Source organism: Mizuhopecten yessoensis, unplaced genomic scaffold (assembly GCF_002113885.1).
Source record: "Mizuhopecten yessoensis strain PY_sf001 unplaced genomic scaffold, ASM211388v2 scaffold716319, whole genome shotgun sequence".
NCBI lineage: Eukaryota > Metazoa > Mollusca > Bivalvia > Pectinida > Pectinidae > Mizuhopecten > Mizuhopecten yessoensis.
Genome location: NW_018480057.1, coordinates 355490 through 380798, shown reverse-complemented (window position 1 = coordinate 380798; position 25309 = coordinate 355490). Strand labels below are relative to the sequence as shown.

Here is a 25309-nt window from a genome sequence, read left to right as displayed (position 1 = left end):
ACTGACGAAAAAGTGAGGATTCTTTACTTAAAAATCAGAGGTAGGGGTAACTTGAACTGCTTTTCGTAGATCAAAACATAACTTGAAGACTTTTTTACTTCCATAATTTAGAAGAAAATGCTATTTTTATTATTTGTGCTAACATTCATAGTTATCTAATAACATATTTGGAAGATATTGATAAATTTCACTAAAATCAAGTAAAATTCATATGTTTTACCGATCTTAGCAAAACACGATCTCACGAACATATTATTTTCTTTGTTTTGTTTTTATTCTTATCTTATTCTCTTTAAAATAAAAAATGAAAAAATTACACAGTAGAAAATATTATTGAAGTTTCACAAGAGCAGATTTATGTGTCTTTTGCATAAGAGACGTGAAAAATAAACTTGCCAAGACAAATAGCAATTTTGAGTGAGAAAATAAGTTATGATTGAGAAAAAATCTAGTTATCCTTGTGTTGATAAATAAGTTGACCATGCATTTATCTTCCACAGTTGCCTACACGATGAATCGACTGAGATTTAAATGGCGAGATAGTGACCCGGTAAGGACTAATGCCAATCTGGAGTTGCCACAGTTCGATCTGGACAATTATGAAACCTCGGACTGCACGGGGTATGGGACGGACGATCTGGCAGGTACTCTTAACAATCACACATACCCGTGTATAACACCTGGCGATCATACTGACTAAAATAACTTTGAACCTAAATATCCACATGGACTTATCATTTAAATCTCATTTTTATATATAAATCACTGTGATTAAATGCGTTCCATGTAATTTAATCCGGCCTGGATGGCGTGTATATACGTTTGATATACAATTACCTTAAGTGCATATTCATTTGTATCTATTTTCAACAGCTACATGTTCTCTGTATATAACTTCAAAACCTAACGATGTAAAGTGAAATTTGCAGTCGCATTTATAAACATTTACAGAAAAATGAACATAAATTGATTTGCGTGGCCAAAGTTGTGCATTCGTAACGTAATAATATTGATATGTGCCTTTCTGCTTTTCTGCGATTCCACACATTTTGCCGGACTCGTTTGATGTCCATTTCCATTGTTTTGGCCTTTATATCACCTAATATACAATTATGGGCTTTTGTGCTGGTAAATATTATGTGATATGAACCTGAAAGAGGGATATTTACCTCGGCTTCGCCTCCGTTAATATTACTCTTTCAAGTTTATATCACATCATATTTAACAGCACAAAAGCCCATAACTGTTTTCTTATATGCTTCAACAATAAAATAAAACAAAACAAAACTAAAGGTTCTGATTATTGTACGCGAGCATCCGTGTAAAATTTAGCCAGGTTTGAATACAACAGTTCATCATTGTAGCTTTCGAAGGCATCGTCTAGATTCTTTTTCTTAAGGTAAGCATGGGGACGTGCACTGCTTGTTCAATTGCCTTTTTTTACGTTAACAGCATCTTTATCCTCGAATAGTTATGGTAATTTTCCTAACGGAGGAGAAACGTTCGCCAGCAGTCGTCTGACAGATCGCGTTCCAGTCTAACTGCGCATGCGCTACGACAGGTTCCGGGGAATTTCCATACAGGCTATATTTAGAAATCGATATTCACCGGATAACCAGTCTACATGAGTTTTTGAGGACTGATCACGTGTATAGGATCCGAACAATGTGATTGCGAGAAATGTTCATGCATATAATAACACTCTTTAATGGCGCTAGGGTGAAGTAAATATTGATTTTTGCCTGCTTTCTGCATTCACAAACCAATATTTTAGGTACAGTTTTGAACCTATTTATATTGACTATTTCACAGTTAATATATTTCCAGTAATTACACTCTTTAATACAATCGACCTTCCTTTATCGATTTTGAGATGCGATTTTGTGCTTGCGTGTTGGGCAACCTGCCGGGGTGGGATTGTATTGCATGTCTTACAATTCTAGACATCCAAAGAAACANCCCACCCCCCTCATCATTAGTGTCGTCTTAGTTAGTTAGTTTATTACTTAACGGCCCAGCAACGGTGATAGGCCGTTTAGCAATATACTAACTGACTGATCAAGACGATCAAATACTTATACTCGTCCAATGACTGCTAAGTCATCCAGACTATCCTACTGATATTGTAGTTAGTGTATGATCCAAAATCTATCAGTTTAACGACGTTATCCTGTATACTTTTCTACTAAAATAAATTGTGGATCGAAACCGGTACTAAATAGTACGCGTTTGATTTCAGCCAACTTCACATGCATCCAACTAAAACTACACCTAACCCGAAGTCTGGGGTTCTACATGATTCAAGTATACGTACCCACCATTTTGATCGTGCTGCTATCCTGGGTGTCATTCTGGCTCAGTATTGACGCAGTGCCGGCTCGAATTTCTCTGGGGATTCTCACAGTGCTTACCATCACCACGCAGAGGACCAACTCAGTCTCGTCGATGCCCCCTGTGTCCTACGTTAAGGCGCTGGACGTGTGGATGGCAATGTGTCTGCTGTTTGTATTTGCCGCGCTTTTAGAGTACCCGGTTGTATACGTCATGGAAAGGAGAGACGTCAAGTTACTTCAGACGAAAGTTGCAGTAGAAGAGGAAAAAGCATTAGTAAGTGAAGTTTTCTTTAGATATGTACTGTGTAAGGTGAAGAACAGTGTATGGATAAATTTCAGTAGTCTCTGTTTCGAAATGCGAGTTGCGTTTTAATCTACAGGGAACACTCTTTGGTGATATATTACTTCCTGTCTATTTGACCTATTGTTTGAATAGCTCCTCGGCGATTTCTCATATATATATAAACAGACTTTCACTATTCCGTCTTTGCGTATTGCAGAGTTATCTTCTCTTGGGAGCAGGTATTGATTGTTACGTCACTTGTTTGTGAGAATAACGTCATCAGTTTTTGAGAAAACGACGTAATTTTCTCACACAGACCAATGACGTAACAATCAACAGACTTTCAATATACTCGCGTTAATATGATTTTGAAGGCCGGCTTTGCACTGGAAAACATATACAAAAATTATAAAATACTCGTTTAAACACTTAAAGAAAACTCCATCAACGACTAGAAAACATCTCCAGTCTGACGTCTTCAGTGAGGGGGACATGCCATTTGGACGTTGGTGTCTCAGTGCGATACTTTTTCTATTTAATCTCAATTTAGAATGTTTGAGTATGTCTGGAACGACAGATATGCGATGAATATCAAATCTGGTAGTGATCGTATTAGTGTGTATCGTGACAGGCAATACGAGATGGCAACCGGCAATAAAGCTTTCCTTGTGACGTCATAATCAAATAATCTAACAAGGTTTCGCATAAAGTTTCTTGCAGATTGTGGACATTGAATTATAATTGCATGACCCCATGTGAGATTGCTCTGGTCCAAAGAATCACCATTGGACAAATAGGACCCAGTTGGCCCAGTATTGTATACACAGTGGGGAGGGACCCCTTAGTGAGGAGTATGACAGGCCCATATAGTGGAGATAATCGTCTTGTTTTACCTGATGTTTCAGTATTTTTTGTGCTATTGCTTCCTTGTTGGTATGTAGCATTTCTAACGTATTGCAAAAGGAGCAGGTCACGCTGAAAATTGGACAAATATTTTTTCTAATGTAATATATGACGGCGGTGTACTATCTCAAAGCATCGATCACATTCACATTGTTCCCGACGTTTGGAAATAAATGGATGGCGGTTTAAAATGGAGTGCAGCAGGAAGGTAATCGGACGAATTCTATATAATCCACAACCCATAAAACAGCAGAGGCATCTGAATCTGTAAGAACTGCAGCTGTGATGAATTATAGAAATAGATGTCCCAATAAAATGGAGATAATTGTTTTTGTAGTGGTTTTCCGAGTAAACCATTACTGTGTTGTAAGGATAAGAAGAGTAATTCGTCTTCAAATCATACAGATTGATGATACACAACGGTGCGTGGGACGGATATCAGAAGGACCACATTTACACAGTCAATCGATATAACAGGAATTTGGCCATACTCAGAAGTTCCGTATCCTTGAAACTGACATTCATTACAAATCACATGGAATGGTTTATCAACAAGTAGGAAAATCATCCCTTCATCAAATGACATTGATATATTCCAGAGACAATTTGTCTCGGTTTTAACAACATTTAGTAAGCAAAAAATAAAATAACATTTAACATTTTGATGTTTATTTGTAATCGCCATTGTTGAAATGTTTTTTAATTAGTAAAACGAATGCCCTGTTCATCGTCGCATGCATTAACAAAGAGTAATAACACGGTGAAAGGTAATGGCCTAAAATTAACTTACAGAAGTTACATTCACTTATGTTTCATAGGAACTTTTAGTGTTTAAATATGCTAAAACCATAATTGGCAATCAGATCAATACAGTTCATTTTTGTAATATATTGTTAATTTCTTTTCAACAAGGTTCATAGATACCCCTATCCCACAACTTTTTATAAGAACGATTTAGTAGGAGAGTAGGAGAATATGAAACATTTCTTGACTATGATGTACATGTATACCTAATATTCATCTGCGAGCTTAGGTATGAAAGACCTTGAAGCCAGTATACCGGTAACTAAGGTCAAGGTCAGAGGTCAGCTTGCATTCCAAGTTTGATATGTTTACACGAAACAGTGGAAGAGATCTTATCCATAAACCTATAATTTTCATCTAAAGTCGAACGTCAAAGCTCAAAGAGGATAAAAATTATCATTTTTGACGCTCGACACAGAACCTTATATTGTATGCTTAAAAAGAAAAAAAGATATTTCTGCATGAAAGATCAGTGCCGACATCAAAAGATTGCGGAGCTGCCTATGACCTTTACTTTGGTATTCGACACAGGGTCATCTTATGATGTAATAGGTATCAAGTATGATGTATGTACATGCACATGAAAAAATGGTCGACACATGCTTCGGGAACATATATTTTTATGCATCCGAGATCACAGGTCAAAAGGTCTAAAGTAAAAAACAAACACTTTATTTGATATACAGAGCAAGGCCTTCTTTTGATATGTCTATACAAAGTCTGAAGAGGGAATATGTATCAGTGGTCACGACTTGCTCTATAAGGCCTCAGTAAAACATTCAGGATTTTTACTGCCGTCCTTGATAGGACCACTCCCGATTTAAATGTGTCAAAAGTCTGATCAAGATTCCGTGTTCGTGGCCGGAAATTCCCAAATTTGTGAAAACATTTATCTAATCACGACAACAATCAGATATTGTTCAGGAAGCGTCCCGATTCAGCCATTTCCAGCCGAATTCGTCCCGATTCTCCCGTTCTCAATCCGAATGTGATCCGATTTGTATCCTCCGCATGGTAAAAAACGACAGAATCTGTCCCGACAGCGTCCCGATTCTCCCGAACGCGATCTGACAGAGATCAGACAGTGACATGACAGTGAACCGACGCATTCGGCAAGATCTTGACGCAATCTGGACTTAATCGGTTAGAAATGGCAAGGAAAAACTTCTGCAAATCTTGCCAGTTCATCACGACAGCGTCCCGCTCCAAACGACACTGTCAAGACACCGTCCACACAACACAGGATATTGATACGATTTTGATCCGATACAGCAGAATCTGTCACGTCATAATCACGATTGTAATCCGACTAGACAAAATCGGCTGAGTTTCCCGAATGTTACGGGACGCACCTAACTGTCGGGAGTGCTTGGTCGACCTCTCTTGACCATTCCCGATCCGTAGGACTCTGTTACGAACGGGCCCCGATATATTCGGATTTTGCCATCCTTAATTTGTTCAAAGATGTCCTATTATATTACATGCGCAAAAACTGAGGTACAAGTTTGACCGAAAGTGAGTTTTTGGGGGTACCAAAAGGGGTATGGTAAATCACAAATATTTTTTTGGTGTTTTCATTTCTATTTTTGAAAACATGTGTAAACTAAACAGGCATATATAAAAGAATGAAAATAACCGAAATTCAATAGTCACTTAAAGATCGTTTATATAAAACGGAGGTATTAAGTCAGGGGGTTGTTTTAGGTAATTTTCAAGTGAAAAGTGTTTTGTATTCTGAATAATTTCCTTTCTAATCTATAGTTTGAAGTTGAAATTTACAACTTTACTCATTTGAGTACACTTACATAAAATGCATATTCACTACACACTTTCCTTTTGTTTTATACTGAGTTATGGCTTCTGGACACATCTCAAACTTGGCAATTTCAAATACCTCTCTATCTTAAGTGAATTAAAAGGTGCAGGACGACCTTTATATGCTATAAGTATATGCTAGTAATTGTATATAGTATTGTATATCATATATATCATTTAATATGTGTTCTAATGAGAAGATAGGATATTTCATTAAAAGCTAACATTGATTTTAAACTACTGTAATTACAGGAATATCCTAGTGAAATATTGTAACGCGTTAAAAATGGTTTCTTATTTAATGAGAGGAACAGCTAAAGTTGTGGAAGTTATTGGTCATGTTTCGTTTTGTACTAGCTTAAATGATATTTTTAATTACTTTCTGTTTTTCTGACACAGTTTTAAAAAATCTCAATACACGTTCTTAAAAGCAATTTGTCCTCAGTAAATATAAATTGTCTACTTTAAGTTATATTTATAAAGCAGCTAATATAATGTGTTTGTCTTAATGTAAATCCATTTTCCTATCGTTTTGTTTTGCAGAATCCAGCAAAGACACAACATACGAGAAATCGTATGGAACGAAACCGGGCCCAACGAATTGACAACATCTCTAAAATCATGTTTCCGCTTGTGTTCTCTTCGTTCCTAGCGATCTACTGGTTTGCATATACTTTATAATGGAAGGCTTCAAAAGGTTATTTCGGTTTAAAAAAAACTTCATTTAATGTGTTTTAGGGGAGCTTTTTACAGCAGAAAACGGACTGAGTGTATGAGGTTGCGATACCGTGACTAAATAATGAAAATAAATTTTAGATTTCCCTCTAAGATTATAGTCAGATTCATGTCGTTATGTTGCATAGTTTAAAACTATTTTCAACAATTTGTTTCCGACATTCTTCAATAGCAATGAAAGGTGTTATCAAACTACAAATGATATGTTTCTTTGAAGTTCATTGTAAGATCCATTAATTTATGTAATTTTAATACATACCTGTTGAATCTTGTCATAGTAATACAAGCAATTTTCAGACCATGAAGTACAACGTTCTGTATTGCACATGTGCAATACGGAATGTTGTATTTACCTACTAGCCGGAACTACTTTGTATGGGAATCCCCTTGTCATGGCGAACTGAAAAGTTCCCGGTATTTGCAAAAAAACATCAAAGTTTATAAAATCTTTGTATCGATCTCTACCAAATACGATAGGTATTTGATAAAAGCAAGACTACACACTTGTGTTTTTCTAACGAATCAGAAAGCACTCATGTATTGCGCGGATGTATATATTCGTCCGCCCAATAAACTCGTGCTTTCTGATTCGTTAGAAAAACACAAGTGTGTGGTCTTGCATATGTAATGTAAAACCGCTTAAATATGGTTCCACAATTGTTTATTTAATTCTTAGTTTCGCCAACATTTTAATCCCAAATAAGCAATGCTGTTGTCATTTTAAATTGGATGACAATAGCATTGTTTATTTGGTTGTAAATGCACGATCGGTTTTCATCGGTAAATAATGTGACAATATACAACTCAGGAAACTGAATTGTCATTTTACCATTTAAATTTACAATTTTACTCCAAGATTCGATATAAAAGCTGCCCCAAGAAATTGTTTTAATTTACATGAAATTAGAGCGCAGGCGAATTAGTGCCATTTTAACGCTTCTCCACGCTCCTCGCCTCGCATGAGACTATCTTAAGAAAACAAACATGTTGATGATGCTGGGCTGTTCTAAGAATGTCCCTTGCTTTGACAATACAGATATATAAATACCGTAATATTTAGGTGAATGATTATTTTTATAAATAATACTATCAATTCTGGATTAAATGAAGTTGATATTCATGCTGCTTTGAGCATATATCGGTGGCATTAATATTTAACAGAAAGCCATAGTGACGTGACTCGTCCAATCCTATATAAATGTGATTGTCAATGTATCTCTATAAATAAATTATAAAAGTATCGTCTATCTCAGCAACAGATAAAGTGCTGTGGTTCCTCATTCTGAAGTACAATTTCGCGGTCAGTTGCAGTATATTGCTTTATATTTGTCGCGATTTTGTCTGGTCAATTAAATGCAAATGTCCTCTATAAAAGGTAACCGTGGAACCGATATATAACAATAAGTACAGTGATACAACCAAATAAGGAGATATAAAACTAACGCTTTCAGTGTGTCGACAATTATTAGGAAATTTGTGTTTTTGTCTGAAACTCCATAACATCAAATACATATCGAAAGTTCAGGTATTTCGTATGTATCAATATTTTCTTTCGGATTTTGTAGATGTCTCTACAATCTAAAGAGCCGATAGAGCATGGTTTATACATTTAAACCTCATCTTTCTGATGTCGACATATAAATCTCACATTTCTGATGTCAACATAAAAATCCCACCTTTCTGAGGTAAGCTTACACAAACTCTTAGGCAAACCTTGGTAGCTCTGTTAGGGGACCAATAATTATAACTGAGATAATAGGTTTGTCACTATACGCGAGTTAATTAGAACCTCTCTAAGGCTGTTGTAATACGTCACCAGTAACTTATGTCGTGTAAAATATAAATTAGATACGGGAGAAAAAATTATTTAATTTTGAAGTTGCGACACCAATGGGTGTCATACAGTTTCATGCTTGCTAGGTACATTTAATAGTACATAAATGGCCGACATGCCTCATTAAAAATTAGGCAGTGAATGAAGACAATTGCACTTTTAATGGATAATGGATTTACGCCATGCACGAAATAAATGTCAAGACAAGAAATGGCCTCTGGTGTATAACAAATAGGCCTACCCTCACTCGACATGATGTATTGCTGACCTATCTCAAAGTTTTTTAGTGTTCCCATACGTTTTCTACACTTTTTTTTACATTTAACATAAATTTCCCTGATATTCTTTAGGGAAGGACATATAAATCGAAGTAGGAGATAGTACGTTTGGGTCACAATGAGCTTTCGGCAGGAAAGATCAGGATACAAAAATGGGTTACTGTTGCTGATAGCAATTGTTTTCGAACACACTATTGAAAGTATGAGAAAAAAAAGAATCATCCCCTACAGACGGAAGCAAGCCTCGGAATAAACAAACAAGATGATCTCGTTCTTGTTCAAGCACCCTAAATGGGGGAGGATTTTTAAAGCATTTGATCATATGGTTGCGTCCCGTTTTATAAATACGCTGTTGCTGTATTGATATGAATTTTGTAGTTTATCTGAATTAAATGTCGACCAGTAGTTGACTGTGATTGGAGTACGCGCTCTAACAAATAGATCAATTTGTCCCTTTAGATAACGTGTGGTGTAAAGACAAGAAATATCACACAAATTTAGTACACCGGATATGCGTGCATTTATTCATACATTGTTATCAGCTTGAAGAATGAAAAGCATACCAAAGATATGTCAGATACATATCGAACAAGTGAAAACATAATGAGATATGGAACGGTGCTGAAACATTATTATTATGATTTAGAATCATTGTATTGTTATAAAACGATATTTTATAAGCAATAACTACTTCACTGAATCGGATATGCATGTTTAATAATAAAATACACTATATACTTTTAAAACATCATAACTATATTAATAAACATGCAAATCCGGTGTAGTGAATATTTAAAAACAAATCGAGTTCTTATGATGGGAAATCTAAAGAAAACGAACAAAGAGATTTATATCAGATCCCTATCGCTTTCATCACGTCAGAAGTTCGTCACGCGCTTTTTATGGTTAAATACATAGATAGCATATGTTTCATTTAAAAAAAAAATGATAAAACGTTTCTGTATTTCTGTACATTTGCTCAGTGATTGTTGTAAATTCATGTAAGTATCCTTGTACCACTGCTGAAAACTCGGACTATGCGATGGAAACTTAATCCAGAATAACTGTAGCTTTGATAAATCGACAAAAATAGTGCTCTCTGAGTATGTCATTGTAACGGGACCAGACCAGAGTTCGAACCCTTACCCACTGCACTATTATTCTAGCCCTATCACACAACAGGTACAGTGTATATCTAAAACTAAGGCCATGTTACTTTGTATGTACGAGAAACTACAGTACAATTTCTAAGAGTTCTGCTTGCAGTGGAACAATGATCCTTCAGTATTTTTGTCGTACATTCATGTCAATAATTTGTTCAACAGTTTTAAATGTTTTTTTTTTTATCTATTTCAACTATATCATTTAGCCCTTTATAATAAAAGGAATAAGATAGATTCTTTGTTTGGTTTTATGTTTGAAGATACAACTCTTTATATCATAATTATGATAATCACATCGATTGCGTGTCGTTTTATGATTTACAGGTTTACAGGTGTATGGTTTGAAAATAGTACCCAAATGCATCTAAATATATCTTATTTAACGTCATTTTTATTACAAAAAAATGATATGTAAAACAAAAATCATGAGTATATACTCGATTTATGAACGGTCATCATGGATTTAAGGTTTAATAGAAAACAACAGAATGTTAGCACACAAGGAAAAAATTGGATTATTTCACACAAAAAAGGCCACAAGAAGAACAGAAAATACATCAGAAAAAGGAAAAAGAAATTACTTAAATTTCAACATAATCGTAATTCGAATTAAAAATCAATAAAACCATGACCAAGTATGAACTAGAGAAAGGTTGACCTGAACAGGAAATGTTTCGGAAGGGTAACTGTGTTAAGCCGCATCAATTAAAACCAACCAATCAAATTTATGTCAAATTCTAGTAATGCCATGTCCTCAAAGGGAGAACCAGGGTAATGACAACGAAACAGCAAGGCACACAAAGAAAACACATATTTCTCAGTGGGATCCTTAAGTCGATCTACAATATTTAGTGTTAGTTTGTCTGTCAACATTCGACATATATCAAGGGATTCATGATGTTCGGAGCAAGCTTTTTGATACTGTATCAACTGCGACATGTAAACACTTTAGGGTGGGAAAGCAAGAATGTTACTACCAAGAAAGAGACAGTTCCGATTGGAACACAGAATGTTACTACCAAGAAAGGGACAGTTCCGATCGGAACACAGAATGTTACTACCAAGAAAGAGACTGTTCCGATTGGAACATAGAATGTTACTACCAAGAAAGGGACAGTTCCGATCGGAACACATAATGTTACTACCAAGAAAGGGACAGTTCCCATCGGAACACAGAATGTTACTACCAAGGAAGAGACTGTTCCGATTGGAACATAGAATGTTACTACCAAGAAGGGGACAGTTCCGATCGGAACACAGAATGTTACTACCAAGAAAGGGACAGTTCCGATTAGAATACAGAATGTTACTACCAAGAAAGGGACAGTTCCGATTGGAACATAGAATGTTACTACCAAGAAAGGGACAGTTTCGATCGGAACACAGAATGTTACTACCAAGAAAGGGACAGTTCCGATCGGAACATAGAATGTTACTACCAAGAAAGGGACAGTTCCGATTGGAACACAGAATGTTACTTTTACGAAGAAAGGGACAGTTCCGATTGGAACACAGAATGTTACTACCAAGAAAAGGACAATTCCGATTGGAACACAGAATAGGCAGCACGAACCCGATTAAAACTGGAGGTGAAAACAGGTCCTCCGGGTCGACACATGAGGTACCCATCATTATGTATATTGTAAATGTAGAAACGTCTGTTAGTCATCATGGATCTAAGAAACGGTGATCATGTCTCAGCACATGGCAGGCGCTGAAACCATTTAAAAATGGAAATGACAACGACTAATGTTTTGAGAAGGTTCCATAAGGTATTCGTCTACAGGACACACCTATCGAGATTAGCAACAGATACAGCTGAAATATTAGTAAAATGGAACAAATTACGAATATAAAATATGATTTCCAACACATAATAATAATATTTTTTCGCACCCATTAAATTAAAAGCGTGAATAAATAAACCATGACCTCATGTTCATGTATTACGGTGGAGTTGATCCTACATTTAGACTGACCAAACTTTCGCCTTTCTCTGAAATATTGACATTACTGTAATCGTCATCTAAATAAGCTGGAAGTGACGTCATGGATGACGCCTCTTTAACACTCTGAAACGTATCATATGATTTCAAATCTTTTTCAAGGCGATTGTAATCACTTTCATCTGTATACTCATCGTTTATATCTCTTTCCCATGAACGTGACATTGTGTCGTAGTTGCATTGGTCACTTTTATCTCCTTGACTGTGAGACAGAGATGTGTTTGAATGTTTTGTATTTTCTATTATGCATGTAACTTCTGTATATGGTCCTTCCGTGTGTTGTTCGTGATGTAGTTTGAGATGTATTTCATTGTAGGTTTCGTCTGGAAATGAAACACTGGTCACTGTAAACACCGGAGTGTCCTCGGCTTGAGGCATGTCCACATAGTCGTTAGAAAGGAAATTGTCGTCGATAGTCTCGTAGTCCTCTCGGGAACCTATTATCAAAGAGGTTTATGTTTTACTCTAGATATACGGTAATTACAAAAATAGAAATAAAACCATTGCGCCAATATAAAGGTATTGAATGATAGAAAAGAAAACAAATGGAACCAACAAAGAAAATGACGTGAATTGTCATAAAGAAGAATTAATATGGTCCGGATTGTTTTTTATTTGTTTATACTATATCAACTGTATCATTAACAGACCGATGCGTCATATACATTTATATCTAATCTATGAAAACGTATGTATATTTTCAATGGTAACATGATGCATACAATGGTTTTTTTTAAACAATGTATCCTTGGCGTCAATACATATATATAAATGTTTTTTGCACATTGCCCCTTAATGGGCCCTTGATATTGTCAGTAAAATATTGAATTTTGATTCTTATGACAAAGCTATGTCAATAATCGCCTGAGGCCGCATTTTCTCGATACGGTGCATTATGTCTATACCAAATTGGTTATTTTGGAAAGCGTCATAAACAAGATCTTTAACTAGGTATTACTAAATTGCATACATTAAGGTCAACTGCAGGTAGTTGACACTCCTTTTGAATGAAGAAGAAAAACTAAATGCTACGCTAGCTTGCAATCAACAAAATACACAGCAATTGTTTTAATGATATTTTCTTTTCTTCTAAATAATTTTTATTTACACTAAAAGACAAAACGAAATATCAAGACAAAGGTTTAGTCCAAAAGTCACACTGTATATATTAAACCAATATGCAATCGATCCTCAATTACCTTAGTATCACTGATCTGGTAACTGTGCTATCATGCTCGTGTTTTGGAACAAAATATATCTTTCGCAAGACAGCCACTGTGGCTGAGTTGACAGGATTGACCAGGATACACATTTAAGGTAACTGTTTCCGTCAAATACTGATTTATGTACATGTTGACTTATAATTAGGACATATCTTACAATTGCAACTGTTTTGAAAACTAGTATTTACCTCTTTGCGAACAATTCCTTTCAGACTGACGTTTTTTCAACCTGTGTCCAAACAAAAAAGGAAAGTTAAAATGTTCGTTATTAAAACAATTCATTAAAGATTATAAACAATAAAAAACATAGATGAACATACAATGTGAGAGTAATGTTTTAATGCAAATATTTCAATTGTCTTCAAATATCTAATATCGGAACGATGTTAACAGGTGCTGATATTTTCTAAATAAAGAAACGTTTTCAACAGTTAGATTGGTGATACCATTAAGCATACGTTATTAAACGGATTGTTATAGAGAGTTGGACGAAACAGACACATGGTCTCAAATGTTCAATAGTCTTCAAAATATACTTTACTATATATAATAGGAACTACGTTAAATTGGTATCAGTTACAATCAACTCTGCCTTGAAAATCCACGTAAATCGAAGTTAGACACAGAACTGATTCATTAGGACATGTTGATGATAGCAATAACCCTTTCACCCCTATGTAACTTTAGTAGTCTCTACCATGTATTGATCTGGAAGAGTCCATTATGGTCTACAGTGGTGAAAGGGTTAAGCATATGTTATAGAGTAAGCAGCTATAGACAGATGATATAGATAAATGGTCTCTGCAGTTATAGACACTTAACAACTGCAGACGAGTGGTATATATTGCATATATAATTTTATTTATAAACAGTTAAAATATAGACACCTGGTCTCTAAGGCATGTTCGTTTGTAGTTATAAACACTTAAACGCTATTTACAAAATGGTTTCTAAGGCATAATTAATTGTATTTCTAAACAGATTAAATATAGAAACAAGATCTCTTAACCATCATTGTTAAACAGTAGTTATAAACACTTTAAAGCTATTTACAAGATTATAGACACATGACACGATAAGGAAAATTTGCCGATGTTTTTAGGAATAAATTAAAAATCATCATTTAAATGAACAAAAACGAAATATCCCAATTCACAGGAAAAACTTAACTTATTTGGTAGCACCTAGCTGTCATAATGCATGATAATGATCAGGATAGAAACATAATATTAAAGAAAGTTCGCTAGTTATTTACTTATAAATTTGAATGTGATTTGAATACCTGCATCTGTAGATAAAAACTATATTCAGAATGATGATGATGAGTCCAAACCCTGCTGGGACAGCAATGATGACGTAGTATAAAACAGAAGAAACTTCTTTTGGAGGAGAGGTAGAATCTGTAACAGATAATTACTGTTGTGAACATGTACGGATACACTAGATTAGCGTCTGTGAGGATTAACTGACATATTCAATTCATAACCAATTAACAAAGTTAGGTAATAAATACTAAATTATATCATAATGCATGTAGATGCATTATTTATGGAATTCAAAATTTATGTATTTTCCAAATTAAACGGGGCCATTAGATACATTGGATATCGTATAACATTTTGTCCCGGATGTTAATTATTGGGAAACAGACAGAAAAAACACTACTATATCGTTAATACACAAGACCTTTAACCAAAAGATCCAGTAGATCAGTATATGTACTCGCCTGGTGTGTGCTCCATTACGCCTTTTGGCCCTTGAAAACACTGCCCGGTGTCTTTTTGACAATCCCCGCTGTATAGACAATCACAAGAGGACGAACAGTTGTGTCCATAGAAACCAACATCACACTCTGAAAGAACACAAAACGTCATTGTCTTTCTCAGCTGTTCGGCTCTTCTGAATGCCTCGTTAAACCAACAACGCAATGTCCTACGAAAGTGGTTATGTTGCTTAGAAAATAATGAAGAAAACGGTATTTGTTATTATTTAAACTTTGTTTGTTAGTTGTATTTTCACCTTTTTCATGGATAATTCCTTTACTACCTTATGTGTAATTAGCTATCTAAGATGCTTATAACTCGGTAAACGGTTTTATTTGCTCTCCGTTGTAATCCCATATGGCATTTATATCATTCCCTGTTGTTTACCAAAAATAAGTCATGCTTTTAATTTAGAGAATAAGAAAACTAATTAAAATTTGAAACAGTTTGTGATAATCCATGTTAAAGGAGCAAAAATTTCATATATGATAATTATTTCGTTTTAGTCATGTATTCAAAAGGTTTTAAGTTATATATATATATATATGTATTAAAAGCTTGCGAATATCGTTCTTTAATATTCTTACAACACAACACCGCTGGATATGTGAAAACGTTATGTTAACTTATCTTTTACTTTAACAGGTGCAACTGAAAATTGATAAATTAGACGTGAAAAACTTTCAGGAATATTTGCGATTATCGTCAAAAAGGGAATTCAAAAGCAGGATCAGATGACATAAAGGGACTATTGAACATTGCCTCCGTTTTACACTCTCACAAAATAGTACGATCATAATGAAATACGGACACACAAGGGAAAAATAAAATATAATGGATAATTGAAATGTATTTACAACCCGTATGTGTATCGTTATATTTTATCTCTTCATCACCGGATTGGCAATACGGGCATTACAATTGGGGGAGTTGTTTAGATATAGCCGTGCTACAGGTAGACAAGCCCGCTAGACGTTACACAAGAGGCCCATCAATGGTTTATAGCGGTGACATGGTACAAGGTGATTTACTCGTATAATCTCCTATAAAGATAAGTTTACAACAGATATTCATCACAAAAGTCAGAATTGTATGGCGAGTAATAACACGCCCAAATAGTTTTGTTATACTGTAAAATTACTTATTTTAGCGGACTCAGATTTTAGCGTATAAACGAATTTTAAATGATTAATGCATTGTTAAATTGGCGCACTAACAATAGATGCAATATAACATAATAAACACAGACTTCAATTAGCGAAATCAAGTGCAACATTTAAAGGGACAAAAATAACCCCGCTGAAATTAGAATACCGCTTAATATAAACATTTACAGTATACTATGTAATTCGGAGCAAGTTAAGACGGTGTTTTATTTGGCATTAGCCAATTGCAAGCTCTCTTCAATTCATTTTCGTTCTATTAATAAAACATGATGAATATATTAACATTATACATCACGAAAAGGAATTCGATATCCTAAATATGTCGTTTATGTCTTGACCATTTAATGGTGGACCTATGAACATGCTTTCCTCGATTTGCAATCTTTTGATATCGGGTGATCATCATACGAGATAGCAACATAAATGTTATTGTTTTTCTAAATAGTATGAAAGATTTCTGAGTTAAATTTATAATACCTTCATCACAATTTTGACCTATTAAGCCTGGCAGACATGAACACTGCCCAGTTTCTGAGTCGCATGTTGAATTTGCTGAACACCCGCAGTCGCGTTCACACCGCCAGCCGTAGTGGCCTTGCTCACATGCTGAAAATTCACAAAAGATTTCTTTTAAAATTTTCAATATTTGTTTCGAATTAATGATTTCAAAATAATAACAGACAGACATAAATTAAAAACTCATTGACCAATGTGTCACTCTAGTGTAACATGCATCAAATGATATTAAATGAAATATTTATTTATCTGATAACTATGTCGTTTTCGTTCATGTATCGATACGTGATTGACCTCAGTGTCTCTTTTTTTCTGTAAACATGATACTTACTTGTACTTTGATTGCTTACTTTAAAACTACATATATTTTTTATAACGTTCACTCTAAATAACCAATATTTCGCTAGTTGTTATTTTAATAGAAAAGGCTACGAAAAGACATTAATGTGAATCCTTAAGACCATATTCCTTTCGTCCAGAATTAGACATTTCCTCATTATGGATTAAACACTGATCTCAGGCTGATATTTCTTGACCACGTTCTCATGGCATTATAAAATTTGCTTTCGTTGACTTGTAGATGTTTATATTCATATGTCTCGTTTACCTGTATATGCATACGTTCAAATATGTCTCTGACCTTTACATTCACGGAATAGAACCGTTTGTGGGAGATTATCAGTAAATATCGAATAAAGGTATGTGCACTTTTCATGAACCCTCGAAGCTGTTCATGCAAATAGCGCCCCATCCCATTTGGTCATAAATAGACAACATGTTTTAAGGCATAATTACTGAATATCTATCTTTTTTGAGGACACACTCAAACGTGATGGTTAAAAAGTAGTTTCAGTATGTGATGTCACCTTTTTTGGTGTTGTAGGGAATTTAATGGTTATACAATATAACCTGAAAAGTGTACGATTGTGAGGAAAAGCCGAGCTTAAATCATATTTTCATGTGTGCCATTGACCTTCATTTCTTTCTCTCAATCTTGTATGTATATGATAGAACTGTCTAGCGAAAAACGGAGCTTGAGAAAATTCCATCCTACACTCTGTTTCATGCGTCTGGCGTTACAAATTCAACAATGACATGACGTCATGAAATCAAGAACATTCCGATGCCACGATGCGGAAACTGCGTCGTTTTCTCGTGGATTCTATGTTACTTATGGTGATTGGAATGAGAAAAGAAAATGTTCATGTCCATGGTTGTGGAAAAGGGATATTTCGCTTTAAGGATTTTTGAATTCATACAAAATCCTCTACTAGCCTGTAGTTTTATCCTATTTGATAATCCTTCGGATGAAATGAACGAGTTCATAATTTTTATCATTCACCTGTCGCATTGACAAAAATATAATGTCAACATTTATAAAAAAAAATATGAAACATGTACTGTACATATATGTATATTTCAGTATATCTTTGACGAGTAATTGTATGTTTTGTATTATAATTCTATACAAGGTGTAGGTAGCATGGTGTACATATACACATCACTCTCTTTCATTTTAATACATGCAGTCATAAAGCTGCGGATGGGGGTTGGCTGCATTTAGTAAGGCCAGGTGACATACAACTGTAATCCTGTTTTTGCCCCCCTCCTTTAATAGTCAAATAAAATGTTTTTATTTGGCATAATGCCTATATGTATTCAGGTCAGTATGTGCTATGTTTAGTATACATGTTTTTATTTTACGTTGATTTTGGAATAAACTACGTGACATGTTTTGTATACATGATTTTATTTTATCTCTTTTTTGCAATAAATGGCATATTTCAATTCATATTTCGGTATTACTGCTTTTTATTTGACTATTCAACTTTTGGGGAAGCTTGCTGTATGACTGGGTGCTGAAACGCACTTCATCAATATTACTACCGTTAAAATTGATGCATACCTCCAAGTGAGTCTTTGACATATATATCCACATGCGCATTGCACCCTATGTTTATCACCCTTACATACATGGCAACATATACACATCTTTTTGCAACGTATGCATACCTTCACATTTCCCGTTGATCTCATAGAAGCCTATGCAACAAGCCTGAACATGGCGGTTTACCATGTAACTGACGTTTTCGTGAGTTGAAACATTCATACTGAAATTTAAAGAAGTCAGTGAAGTTACAAAATATTCCTACGGAAAGTAAAACATCACGTCAATTATTAGCTAACAAAATCTTGCTAGTGAAATTCAAACAGCAAGTAAGTGAACTTATGAAATATTCGTACTGAAATTTAAACATCAAGTCAGTTAATTTATGGATGATACAGAATTAATTCATATTTGTTGAAAATATAATGTAGAATAATATCTACAAACTGTTTTGAATGATTTAAGAAGGTCGATATAACGGCCAAAGAACAATTGTTAGTCCTTACTGTTATCCTGGTAATATGACATAGGGTTTGAAAGCATTTCATTTCTTTTTGAATCAATCTCTTTATAAGTTCCCAAGAAAACTGTTTGGGAATAATAATATTTGAATGAGGCCAGTATTTACATTTGTTCAAGCAATCTCATTTTCATTTAGTGTTTTTATCTGTTATATTCAATAAGCATACTACAAACACATATCTTAAACCAACATGACATCATGAAATCAGAAAAATTAAATCCACATCTCTGAACTGTCTCTACCTAGGAGAGAACATATACACACGACCATCGTCTTGTTTCCAAGCCTTAGGTGTCTGTCATCGTCTTGTTAAATGTGTCTTAGATCACAGATGAACTACCCTTTTTCAGGATATGGAAGGAAATAATGAAGTGTATCAGAGGAGATATCACAAATGTTTACAGTAACTTTAATCTATTTATTGTTGTTTGGGTGGTGTTTTTTTTAACCTGTTAGCACTAACATCCTACATCTAAGCTCTATTTTACTTTTGTGACAATAGCCAGTCAGAGGCTGCATCGACTATGACTAGATGTATGTTTCTACATAATTATTTCTATTGTGTTGTTTAAATTGAAAGATAATAAGTATAAAATCATCTTAATATTTAAGAACGGCCAGGTTGATATTTACAATAGATAACATTGAATGTAGCTGTTTTGACAAAACAATTGTCAGTGCTGAAGGCGTAACCAAAAATACAAAACAATTGTCAGTGCTGAAGGCGTCACCAAACAAACAAAACAATTGTCAGTGCTGAAGGCGTAACCAAAAATACAAACAATTGACAGTGCTGAAGGCGTAACCAAAAATACAAAACAATTGCCAGTGCTGAAGGCGTCACCAAACAAACAAAACAATTGTCAGTGCTGAAGACGTAACCAAAAATACAAACAATTGTCAGTGCTGAAGGCGGAACCAAAAATACAAAAAAATTGTCAGAGCTGAAGGCGTAACCAAAAATACAAACAATAGTCAGTGCTCAAGGCGTAACCAAAAATACAAAACAATTGTCAGGGCTGAAGGCGTAACCAAAAATACAAACAATCGTCAGTGCTGAAGGCGTAACCAAAAATAAAAACAATTGTCAGTGTTGAAGGCGTAACCAAAAATGCAAACAATTGTCAGTGCTGAAGGCGTAACCATGACTACAAACCAATTGTCAGTGCTGAAGGCGTCACCAAACAAACACAACAATTGTCAGTGCTGAAGGCGTAACCATGACTACAAACCAATTGTCAGTGCTGAAGGCGTCACCAAACAAACACAACAATTGTCAGTGCTGAAGGCGTAACCAAAGATACAAAACAATTGTCAGTGCTGAAGGCGTCACCAAACAAACAAAACAATTGTCAGTGCTGAAGGCGTACCCAAAAAAAAAAACAATTGTCAGTGCTGAAGGCGTAACCAAAAATCCAAAACAATTGTCAGTGCTGAAGGCGTAACCAAAAATAAAAACAATTGTCAGTGTTGAAGGCGTAACCAAAAATGCAAACAATTGTCAGTGCTGAAGGCGTAACCAAAAATCCAAACAATTGTCAGTGCTGAAGGCGTAACCATAAATACAAAAACAATTGTCAGTGCTGAAGGCGTAACCATGACTACAAACCAATTGTCAGTGCTGAAGGCGTCACCAAACAAACACAACAATTGTCAGTGCTGAAGGCGTAACCATGACTACAAACCAATTGTCAGTGCTGAAGGCGTCACCAAACAAACACAACAATTGTCAGTGCTGAAGGCGTAACCATGACTACAAACCAATTGTCAGTGCTGAAGGCGTCACCAAACAAACACAACAATTGTCAGTGCTGAAGGCGTAACCATGACTACAAACCAATTGTCAGTGCTGAAGGCGTCACCAAACAAACACAACAATTGTCAGTGCTGAAGGCGTAACCAAAGATACAAAACAATTGTCAGTGCTGAAGGCGGAACCAAAAATACAAAACAATTGTCAGTGCTGGAGGCGTAACCAAAAATACAAACAATTGTCAGAGCTGAAGGCGTAACCAAAAATACAAACAATCGTCAGTGCTGAAGGCGTAACCATAAATACAAAACAATTGTCAGTGCTGAAGGCGTACCCAAAAATACAAACAATTGTCAGTGCTGAAGGCGGAACCAAAAATACAAAACAATTGTCAGTGCTGGAGGCGTAACCAAAAATACAAACAATTGTCAGTGCTGAAGGCGTAACCAAAAATACAATGAACACATTAATGAATACTTACTAGTACTCCCATCTAATACAGCCAAAACTGTTTCGTGCGTGACATTGTGCTACCTTGGTGTCAACCTTTGTAATCTTCGTGATGGTTTTATAGTGTAGTGTTCTGGAACAGAATAAATAACTGACATAGTAAGAGTTCATAAAAAAAGTATACAAGTATTCGTTGTATTATTTACCGGAACTGGTAAATGACAAAGTTTGGGTTTTATGCTTAATTCCTACTAATTCCTACACCATGTCTCAAAAATATAAACAGGAGAGAATAGGACTTTAAAGTAAAGTAGGTGGTTAACTTAACACACATACGAAATCACACTTATACAATTTGATATAAGATATGGTATCCCAAATATAAATTACACAACTGTCTCGTCCTGTTAGGACTCTTTGGTGATGCTTAGGGCCAACAAGATGCAAATCAAAATATGTCTAAACCAATGTTGAAACATGAGGAATTCTCAAGACAATGGCAGTGACTCTTTCTTGATACAAACCTCCAGGAGTAAGCACTCTCTACAAAGGATGGCAGGTGCAGAACTGACAGTAACGAGGTATTGTAAAATAATCCACACAACTTTACTATGATAAAGATATTGATACAATACAAGTGATAAAAACTATCCAAATACTTGTGATTTACGTGCAACAAGGATACCGACGGTTAGTGCCTTTACTGATGCTATATCACTCGGAATATTTGTGTTAATTTTCGTTTTGTGATTGAAAGAACGAAGAAATGATAAGTTATGATAAGCAGGTATATCAGAAAAATATGATTTATCGATAACTGGGAATTCTTACCCGTTATTATACGTACACACATGGTCGCCATGTAACTCGCTCTCAACAGTCGTCAGGAACAGCAAAATCAGCATTAGAAACATCACTTGGTTTAATTAACACCGATTCTGCAACCCTGAATGCAATAAGAATGCCCGTGTAATAATGTACCAAATACATAACAATATGTAATACCAGAAACGTCACATTTAAATAAATAATTTATAGATATATATATATATCACAGTAAATATCACAGGTTTCAACAAAGCAAAAAATTAATGTAAATGTAAACAAAGAAGCATTTTGGTAGAATGGAAGCTGTTAAAAAAATGTACTGTTTTGTTTCACCAACATAATTTTAGGATATTGTCATGTTCTGTATTCTTATAACTAATATCCATTCTACAGCATTAACTAAGCGTAGTGATTACAACTCTGTATAACAAGAATGATTTTAACGATGTCACACATAACAAAAGTAAGAAGGGTGTGAGGCGAAAATGAATTCACCAGCGTAACATAATATATGTCTACAATAACGCAATAATTCCAAATAATACATCTTATCAACAAATTAATTCGATGATGTGTTACTTATTTAGTCCTCTACTATTACATTTTAATGAAGAATTAATTGATACAATGAAAAACATCAAAACAAAATCTATTAACCATCTATTAATCTAAATTTAAAAGTAGAAAATAATCAAAATCAAAGGAATTCGGGATAATATTTTCAATTATATCTTGTGCAGTGTTGTGGCATTATGTTGAAGATTAATACTTTACCTTGAATATTTATCTAGCCTAGTGTCCAGCAGTATCATACACTGTGTATAGCCGATTAACCGTAATAGGAAGAATGTGTACGTAAAATGAACAGCATCCGGCCATGGGTTCTCATGTCACTAGTGTGGTATGGACTCTCGGATGTATGATGATGGTGGTGTTCGTAGTTAATGTGAGTCATCAATAGTGTTATTGTTCACTTCACCAATATCTATATATATATATCCACGAACGGCCCTCCTTGTGTCGTCAAAAATCACGCGTTACTTATTGGGGATGCTCGAATATATGTTAACTTAATTAAGGGATTAGAGGGCACCCCTCCTGTATTTCCAGGAACGTGTATGAATTGGTTTGATTTCGCTAACTGCGTATTAACTAACGAGGCGGTGCCAAGTCTTCAAAATGGATATTTGCGACATTAAAACAAGCAATAGCAAATCAAATATAAACAAAAGTTTATTAAAGCAGAGTCAGTGGAAATGTTTATTTGTGAATTTTCCGTGACTTCAGTCATAAATTGCTCTGACCCTTAATCAGATATGCAACCTGTTAAGCGTGCATACACTTAGCTGTTAAACTGAACGAACCGACAATTAAACCATTCGGCGTAAGTATGTGTCCTATTTCAGATGTTAAGTTAGTACATCGTCCTGTACTTTATCTCCAATGAAGAAGACTTTTATTTTGTTCGACATTTTTCTAATTGGCGTTGCTTGCCAATTTAGCAAAGAGCTGTTATAAAAAGAAATAGTTATTTTTCTATTTATAAAAAAATATCTCCGCCACAGGGATCGATTTCCAGACCTATTGATTGTAAAGCATGGAGTTTATCTACTGTACAATACCGACCTAAACATAAGATATCATAATTTTCTGTAAAATTACTGGAATTGATTAACTAAACTAATCTAAAAAAAGAAATTAAACAACAGAAATTGAACAAAAAAAATAAACTTCGACCCTGTATATGTGATGGGATTGTCTGTTTTATCTCGTGGTTTAGTTTAGTGGTGTGTCGGTACGTGAGATTTTAGTCGGTTAAGGGTTATATAAGAGCTGCACTACCGTTTGTGGTATCCTTGTTACCGTGAGAATTGCGGAGTTAATACACACGGAAGTGACGTATTATGTAGACTTGTCAAGTTTGATATTTCGCATGGAGCTAATTTTCACTTAACATTGACTATCAAATTCTGCGAACATTGGATAAAGCGAACTGTGACCAGTTTTTAAACAGCTGAAATGAAACAGTATGAAAAATAAATATTATTTTACTATATCTTAAAATGTTTTCCAAATTATGAAATTTTACAAAAGTCCGGTTATAAAATTGTGATAGACAAGTATATTTTGTTTCCTTTTATCGCTATATCAAACTGACAGATTTAAAGATTGAATATAACTGCATTGTTTCATATTTGTGTGTGTGTGTTATAATTGATAGTATTAATGTTATTAGGACTAGTAAGTTACTTTATTGAGTAGAAACATTATCCAGTGGTGTTACACTTATTCTTGAAAGTTAAACATCCATGTTAGACTCAGTTATATCATATAACATTAGTTACTTGGTGTAAATACCTATTAAGGTAATAGGATTGTGTCACCATTTCTCAGTAGAATTTCTTCAAATTTTGTAGTTATATTGCTTTAAAGTAAAGAAAATATTCTGCCACAAAAAAAAACATATAGGTTGTCAGAATTTTAAGGTTTCTAAATGGAAATTTATGTAAAATGGAGTGAATTTTGAAAAAAAAATGAAAGACACAATATTTTTACAAAATAATGTCAATAAAAATGATACTGACATATATTAGTATTGCATTAATGTATATCAATTTAATAAATGCTGAAATTGTGTAAAATTAATTCTCTATAGACGATATGCAGGTAAGAGTTATCGTTCTTGAAAAACTTCACAGTAGTGAAATAGGTAGCCGGTTTCCTGAAGTACAGAAAAATTGACTCATTGATAAAAAAAAAACCTGAATTAAAGCCTGGATTGCTTTGAAATACTTTAATATTGAGAGAACACACTGTTTTGTCAATAATAAACATACAATATTCATCAGTTTAATATTAAACATTAGAATTTGCGGAAATTGTGATACTGTCTCCCTACATTGGATTTTCGACAAGGGATGTACTTCCTGTTTCCGTTTATTAATACACTCCAATGACCTTAAGCACATATGCTAGGTAAGTAATGTTGACATTTCAGTATTCTGGTTTTTTGTTTTTTTATTTTTTTTATTTCTGTTTTTGAAA

General features: G+C 34.6%; 2 protein-coding genes across 2 annotated transcripts in view; one reads left to right on the top strand and one right to left on the bottom strand.

The window, feature by feature from the left end:
- Positions 1-7095, top strand: part of LOC110443005 (glycine receptor subunit alphaZ1-like) — a 48001-nt gene extending 40906 nt beyond the window's left edge. The window contains exons 6-8 of the mRNA XM_021486940.1: positions 501-644; positions 2240-2607; positions 6682-7095. Coding sequence (XP_021342615.1) covers positions 501-644; positions 2240-2607; positions 6682-6819 — 650 coding nt within the window. The 3' untranslated portion in view covers positions 6820-7095. The remainder of the gene's footprint in view (positions 1-500; positions 645-2239; positions 2608-6681) is intronic.
- Positions 7096-11363: 4268 nt separating this feature from the next.
- On the bottom strand, positions 11364-23178 carry LOC110443007 (cell death abnormality protein 1-like). The gene is made up of 9 exons (XM_021486945.1): positions 23039-23178; positions 22268-22382; positions 21468-21569; positions 18836-18933; positions 16784-16912; positions 15104-15229; positions 14660-14777; positions 13566-13606; positions 11364-12591 (listed from the first exon to the last, which is right to left on the bottom strand). The coding sequence occupies exons 2-9, from the start codon at positions 22348-22350 to the stop codon at positions 12095-12097; spliced, it is 1194 nt and encodes a 397-aa protein (XP_021342620.1). The 5' UTR covers positions 22351-22382; positions 23039-23178; the 3' UTR covers positions 11364-12094.
- Between the last annotated feature and the right edge of the window lie 2131 nt (positions 23179-25309).

Bases quoted from the DNA above. Each gene is read 5' to 3' on its own strand.
- LOC110443007 (XM_021486945.1), bottom strand. From the start codon at position 22,350: ATGTTTCTAATGCTGATTTTGCTGTTCCTGACGACTGTTGAGAGCGAG. The intron at 15,230-16,783 runs GTATTATAAATT...GTGTTCTTTCAG, and splicing joins AGGTCAAAATTGTGATGAAG to AGTGTGATGTTGGTTTCTAT. The intron at 13,607-14,659 runs GTATTCAAATCA...GTTTGGACACAG, and splicing joins GTTTTTATCTACAGATGCAG to GTTGAAAAAACGTCAGTCTG.